The sequence below is a fragment of the Furipterus horrens genome, unplaced genomic scaffold, assembly GCF_987537825.1.
Source record: "Furipterus horrens unplaced genomic scaffold, mFurHor1.1.pri manual_scaffold_3, whole genome shotgun sequence".
NCBI classification, from domain to species: Eukaryota; Metazoa; Chordata; class Mammalia; order Chiroptera; family Furipteridae; genus Furipterus; species Furipterus horrens.
In genome coordinates this window covers 12,420,332-12,427,068 of record NW_028327173.1, presented here as the reverse complement: position 1 = coordinate 12,427,068, position 6,737 = coordinate 12,420,332, and the positions used below count along the sequence as shown (strand labels likewise).

The 6,737-nt window shown below is 57.5% G+C and overlaps 1 protein-coding gene across 1 annotated transcript; it reads right to left on the bottom strand.

The window, feature by feature from the left end:
* Positions 1 to 2,258: 2,258 nt before the first annotated feature.
* FAM43B (family with sequence similarity 43 member B) lies at positions 2,259 to 4,552 on the bottom strand. The gene has a single exon (XM_090271478.1). The coding sequence runs from the start codon at positions 4,304 to 4,306 to the stop codon at positions 3,320 to 3,322; it is 987 nt and encodes a 328-aa protein (XP_090127604.1). The 5' UTR covers positions 4,307 to 4,552; the 3' UTR covers positions 2,259 to 3,319.
* Between the last annotated feature and the right edge of the window lie 2,185 nt (positions 4,553 to 6,737).

Genomic DNA, 6,737 nt, shown 5'->3' with positions numbered 1-6,737 from the left:
TAGAGAGCCTGGCCTCGGGTGATTTAAACTTAAAAGAAATATCTGGCCCGGCCAGTGTGGCTCAATCGGGTGTTGCTCTGCAAACTAAAAGGTTAGATTCCTGGTCAAAGCACATGCCTGCATTGCGGGGTTGATCCCTGGTTGGGGCACCTACAGAAGTCAACTACTCAATGTTTCTCTCTTGCGTTGACATTTTTCTCTCTCTTTCCCCCTCTTGTCTCCATAAAATAAAATAAAAAATTCAAAAGAAAGGACGTATCTGTAGGATCCCATTATTCAAAGAGAATCACAGGAACCTCAAAGAGAAAACAGAGACGCTGCTCCAGTGAAAGCAGGTTAGGGGACTCCCCATTCCACCTCCCATCACTCCCACCGCAGCTCCAAGGGCGCCCCCAGGGAATCTAGGATGCAGAGGAACACAGTTTGAAAACCACTGGTCCACCTCCTCCCAATTTTCATTTTACACATGGGGAATCTGAAGCCAGGAGAAGAGACGAAGGAGCACCAGGCTTCCTGACCAATGGTTCAGGGCTCTTCTCTTTTTTGGTCTAAGATCAGGGAAGAAAACCAAACTCAGGGCAGAGATGGTGGTGGCCATGGTTTCCCAGGTTTCGTCTCCGCTCTCTCGGCAGCAATGAGGCCCTGGGCCTGGTGGCTGGAGCAGCCCCAAACACCCGACTCTGCGGCCTGGTGGCAGTTGGCACTGTGCTGGCTCACCCGTGGCTTATCTCATTCTCAATCTACCGGGGGAGGGAAGCTGGACCAGGCCCCCTGCCACCAGGGAGGGGAGGCGGGGGAAGGCACAATAGAATCCTAATCTACAGAGAAGAGCTCTCTGGGTAAAATGGTTGTTCTCCACGTGTGCTGGGCACTTAATTATTTACCAAAGCATTTTCAAAGACTGATTCTATTTAATTCTTACAATCAGCCTGCAAGGAGGATATTCTCCCGCTTTTACCACTGAATCAGGTGAGGCTCAGAGAGGCTGAGTGAGCTGCTCAATGTCACACAGGTGGTAAGGAGGCAGAGGCGGTCCTCTCACCTGGGCCTTCTAACTCTGGGTCTCCAGAGCCCGGGGTGAGCGAGAGAAGGGAGGAGGTGTCTCTGTGCATGTGTGTTTGGGGAGGCAGCCGGAGAAGAGCGGAGAACAGGAGCTGAGGCTGGGACCAGGTCTGTGATTTTATGGGACTGCTCCTTTAATCATGTGCATCTCACCTGAGACTGTAGGAGCCACAAGGAAGGGACCTCTGGCCCCCGGTGCCTAGTTCAGTGCCGGGCCCAAGGCAGGCACCTAGTAAGTATCTGCAGCACGAACCTAATTAAGCAGGACATGCTTGTGACCTTGCTCCTGGGTGAGGTCGTCTCAAACACCAGAGGCTGCCTTGCTCACAGCCCATCCTCCCCTCCCAGGGCTGACATCTTACCGCTTCCTTTTCTCTTGTGAGTGTGGAGAAACACTAACACTGTCGATATGTAACAGGGAGCAATGACCACGCAGGGCATCCTGTGCAGAGGGTCCTTGTCACCCCTCCCCACCCCAGATGTGTGGAGTGAACCCCAGCCTTCCCCTTCAACGTCCCCTGCCCCTGCCTGGGTTCCACCAGGGTAAAGTGGCAGCGGTACCCTCTGTTCCAGCAGCTCCAGGAGAGAGAACAGTCGTCATCACTGGCGACTGTAGAGGCCACTTATCTGGGCTCCAGATAACTTTGGGATCAGTGCCCAGCTCAGCACCAGAATAAAGAAGATATCCAAGCTCAAGATGCACACTGTCACAAAGGTCTGGACAGATTTCTCCAGCTCCTCTGAAAAAAATACATGTTATACTCTGTGTTTCCTCTCAGTCCTGAGGACACACTCTGTGTAACGCAGGTTTTGACATACACTGGAATCTTTTCAAAGACACAGAGCTGATGAGGAGCCCCCTGCCCCATGCTCTCTTCCTGCCAAATGTCCCAGAGACACTTGCATCCGAATGCCCAGGTGAGAGACATTCTGGGAGGCCGGGACAGACAGTTGGCACTCCTCCAGGGCTTGACACATGTGATTTGCAGATAAGGCACCTGCTACTGTCCCGTCCCCTGGCCTCAGGGACACAGGTTCCTGGCAGTAGCCCTCCTACCTCCCCAATCCTGAGAGTTTATTCCAGCCGCTAAAGGGGCCTCTTCCTGGGGTCTTCTCCTTTCCTTTAGGATTCTGATGATAATCTTTTCATCCCCAGCAGGCCTGGCATCAAACACACACAGGAATGATGACAAGGCTGAAAAAGCAGGTCCACTTTATTTACAATGATCAGTTGGTGACACATAGATCTTTGGGCTTCTAGTGGCCTTGCTGACAGGCACCTGGGCAAGGGCCCACTCCCTCTGTTGGAATAATGCACCCTCCCCTTCTTAATCCTGCTTTGAGAATCCAGCTGCTGTTGGGACCCTCCTGCTCTGACAAACCTCGACTTGGAGCCATTCCTCCTATGTCCACTGTCTGGGTAGTCAGTGTCCCCAAGCACCTGTGAAAGGTTATCCTTACCTCTTCTGGAGGCCCTGTCTTGGTCCTGGTTGTGGGGCACCTAGTGGGGAACCACACACATCTGTCTGCAGGGATGGGGTGGATGAGGAGTCAGTCCTGTGGGGATGCCAGGTGTCAGGGCACAGGCTTGGTGCAGAGAACTGTTACCTGGCCTAATCTGTTTTGGTTGGTAGGACCATCCCAGTCTTCTCCAGAGGCAGAACAATAAAGTCCCAGAAGTCCTCCGAGGGCTAGAGAGGCCAGGCATAGGGCATGAGAATTCTTCCTTGTGTATAAGGCAGCAGACTCAGTTCCCACCTGGGGACTGATCTCAGTTCTCCAGGGCCACTATTCTTCCCTTACAAGAAGGCCTCACCAAGGTGGGTCTCATCCCAGGGAGAAAGGCTAGACTGGCCCAAGGCAGGGCCACTGCCTCCACCTGGCCAAGGTCCAAGGCCACCCTCCTCGATTTCTGAAAACTTCTCCCCCCTTCTCTTGAGAGGATGTTTTGGGTCTATCAAAGAGAGTTGGTGTAAAGCGTAGGAGGCAATTCCACAATGGAGGGCGCCCAGAAAGCCCGGATGGGGGGAGAGGTGAACGCTGAATACTCCTCCCCTCAGTTCGTCCCCCAATAATCAAGGGCATATCAGGCATTCATCACCCTGAGCCAGGTTGAGGCGCAGAGCAGACAACAACGGAGACCACGAGATGGGCAAGGGCCAGGGGACCAGGGAGGAACCAAGCGGGCAGGGCCGGGGTTGGAGGCTGGAAGTCAGGCCGGCCGGGTCTGGGGCCGCGAGTCCTGCTAGGTCCACTCTCAGCGCGCCTGGCCCGCCCGCTCCCTCGGACCGGCCTTCCAGCGGCGAGACTGTGCGGGCAGCGGAGGCGCTGGGGCGCCCCGCAGGCTGCACGTCCTCAGCTCCCGGGTCAGGCTGAGCATCTCGGGCCTCTCGGTCTGGGGGGCTCCTTCCTGGCGCTCCTCTGTGTCCTGGTCCTCCTCTTCGTCCTCCTCCTGGATGCTGCTGAGGCGCGGGACCCCCCGGCCGCGCTCGGCTGGCGGTGGTCGGTAGGCGCACTTGGCGTTGAGCAGCCGGCGTAGCGGGGCGCGGGGCACAGAAGCAGCGGCGCCCCCGGCGCGGAGGAGCTGCTGGCGCACGTGGCGCGCGTCGCTCTGGCGCTGCAGGCGCTTGAAGTCGCTGAAGGCCGCCAGCGCGGTCTGGCGGAGCAGGCGGGCGAGGGCGCGCGCCTTGTGCGCCCGCGCCAGCAGCACGGCGTGGCAGCGCAGCACCACGGCCTTGTGGCGCGCCTGGTGGCGATAGACCCACGCGAAGACGCGCGGGTGGCGCCCGTCCGCCGTGCAGTAGGTGATGCGCGGCAGCAGGTAGGCGTGCGTCGGCCTGCGGCCCCCCGATCCCCCCGCAGCGCCGCGCTCGCAGGGCTGCATGCGGATGCCGTGCGGCCCCAGCGTCAGCTTCATCTTGGTGCCCCCACCCGGCCCGCAGCGCGCCCAGATCTTGCCCACCGCGTCGTCGGTGCAGCCGTCGCCCTTGGCGTGCAGGGTGACAGCGTTGCCCAGGTACCACACCGTGTAGGTCGGGTCCTCCTTGTTGAGCTCCACTTTCTGGCGCCGGCTGCGGAACACTCGGCCCAAGCGCTCAAGGGGCCAGTCGGGGAGCAGGTCCGGGCAGGAGCGCAGGAAGCTGGAGAGCAGCGACGTGTAGGTGAGCCCCGGACTCAGGCTCTTCGCCTTGCACTTGGCCTCATCTTCCACCAGCACGAATTTGTCACGTCTCCAGGGCAGCATCGCGGCTGCGGCGAAAGGGGCTGGGGGCGCCCGGAGCACACCGGCGTCCTGGCCAGCGGCCGGGGAAAGGGAAGGCAAAAAGTCCACGGCCCTGGGGTCGCGAGATGCTGGGTGGCGCCGGAGACAGTCAGTGCCCAGAGATGGCCAGTGTCGGCTAGCTCCACTGATGCCCGGTTCCCAGCAGGGTTGGCAGCCGAGATGAGATGTTCGGGCGGCGGCCGAGAGTCCGGGAACAGTTTCCCCTGGGAGTCAGCCGTCCGGGTAGCAAGGAGGAGCAGGGTCTGGGCGTGGTGGAGGTGCCCCCAGGCCCGAACAGGGGGGACCCCGCGGTCCCCGTCGCCCAGATCGAGGCGTCAGGGAGGTCTCCGGAGCCGGGGCTGGCGGGTGGCTGCTCCGTGGGGTAGACAGAGCGCGCGACTGCGGTGGGGACTCCTTCAGGCGTCGCGGCTCCACCTCCCACGGCTGCCTGCATCACCGGGCGGGACCGCTAGCTCTCTTGTCCCCTCCCCTCTTCCTCCTCTCTCTCCTCCCCCACGCAGGCTAGCACACTCTTGCCGGAGACCCAGCACAGGCGCGGTAGAACGGGTTTAATCACTGTTATCCGAGCGGTGGGGGTGGAAGGGGCGATTAAGGTAGGGCTCTCCTGAAATGCAAATTTCACTGGCCTCACTGGTGGTCTCCAATCTCCCCTAGCCGCATTAGAGACCCCTCCCCTCTCTTTCTAGGATTCTCCCTTGCGGCTCAGCACAGCATGTCTTTACCCCATTTCTAAGAGTGATTTTGAGTGGGTTCCTGATGGGGCCGGCCTGGCTCATTTTGCCTCTTGTCTGCACAGCAGAAAGCCAGCTGAGGTGGCCTGAGTAGTGCAGTGGAAAAGTACTGTTGCCTGGTGAAGCTTTCTCCAGGTTCTTCCAAGGTCGTGGGCCAGGCGGCTTTGCCTGAGCTGGGAGGCCAAGTCACTGCCCCAGTGGCTAGTAGTGCCCCTCGCTTGGCACGAAGCAGGGAGGGGGTATCCTTTGAGGGTGGGGGGAACTTCCACAGCGTTTCAGGGGTCTGTGGCCATAGCAGATGAAAAGCTCCTTCTTTTTGGCCAAAGGACAACCTCTGGATTCTCCAGAGAATTAAAAAGACAAAACTCCGGTTTGTGAATTCCTCCAATATTCCCCAACACCCAAGGGATTTGCCTTCATTATCGCATTTAATCCTCAGGACAGCTGGGCCTCAGTTAAGTGACTTGCCCAAAGCCACAAGGCTGGTCAGAGGTGGAACTAGGGCTCCACTCAGGCTTGGGTGACCCAGGAGTGGACCCTCTCTCTCCTGTGATTTCACCTTATGCTGCATATGGATGGGGAATTTTCCATCCTCCCTGGGGACCTTCCACTGGGGGCTCTTACTAGGGAGGGTTTCTTTCTTTCTTTTTTTTAAAAATAATTTATTTATTTTTAGAGAGAGGGGAAAGGAGAAAGAGAGGGAGAGAAACATCACTGTGTGGTTGCCTCTCACTCGCGCCCCCAACTGGGGACCTGACGTGCAACCGAGTCTTGTGCCCTGACTGGGAATCGAACCAGCGACACTTGGCTCGCAGGCCGACGCTCAATCCACTGAGTCACAGCAGCCAGGGCTTAGGGAGGGTTTCTAGTGTGCTGGGGAAAGAGACAGTTGTCCCTGAGTGTGGGGACACAGCTCCCCCTTTCAGGATTTGTTAGGGTCTGCTCTAATGGGGGCCCAGGAGTCCCCCCAGTGGGCTCTCACCTAAGCCCTTTCCTTGGCTTCAGAACAGATCATCTGGGGAGTCCTCCAGGTCAGGAATGAGCCTAGAGTCTCGGACTTGGCCCCACCAAAGCAAGTGACGTCGGAGAGTGGGGGCAGTGATGTGCTTCACAGTGGGGGCAACATTCAGGGCAGAGGGCTGGAGTCGCCGGTGGCTAGGCTCAGAGCCCTCGGGCAATAAAAACAGAAAACCCACCACAAGGCTGCATCACTGAATCCTCCTGAAATGAGGTGCAAATAAAGAACAAGAGATTACTTAGAAATACAGAATCTTAGCTTTGGAGGGGCTGCACAGATTTCCAGCCCACTGCAGCCTTACTTTATTTTCTTTTCGATATGGAAATATCTTTTGTGCCTTTTGCTGATTCTACAAGTAATATGGGCTTGTGGTAAAGATCACACAAGAAGGACCTGGAAGTCTCCCTCTGTTCTCACCCCAGAGGTGTAGACGTGGCCTCATTTCCCAGCAAGAGAACAGGCTCTGAGAAGCACAGTGACCATCTGAGTGCTTTTCATGGCGCCAGCTTTGCCTCTGGGGGCTAATGAAGACATTTACTCAACCAGCTCCCTTCACAGAAACGACTTTGAGTGGACCCAAAGGACAGTTCATTGAAAACTCCTGCTGTCTCCTGCTTTGGGTCTCTTAGGTTCACCCTCTGGA

What these genes read in the sequence shown, in the direction of transcription:
- FAM43B (XM_090271478.1), bottom strand. Translation starts at nt 4,306, where the DNA reads ATGCTGCCCTGGAGACGTGACAAATTCGTGCTGGTGGAAGATGAGGCC.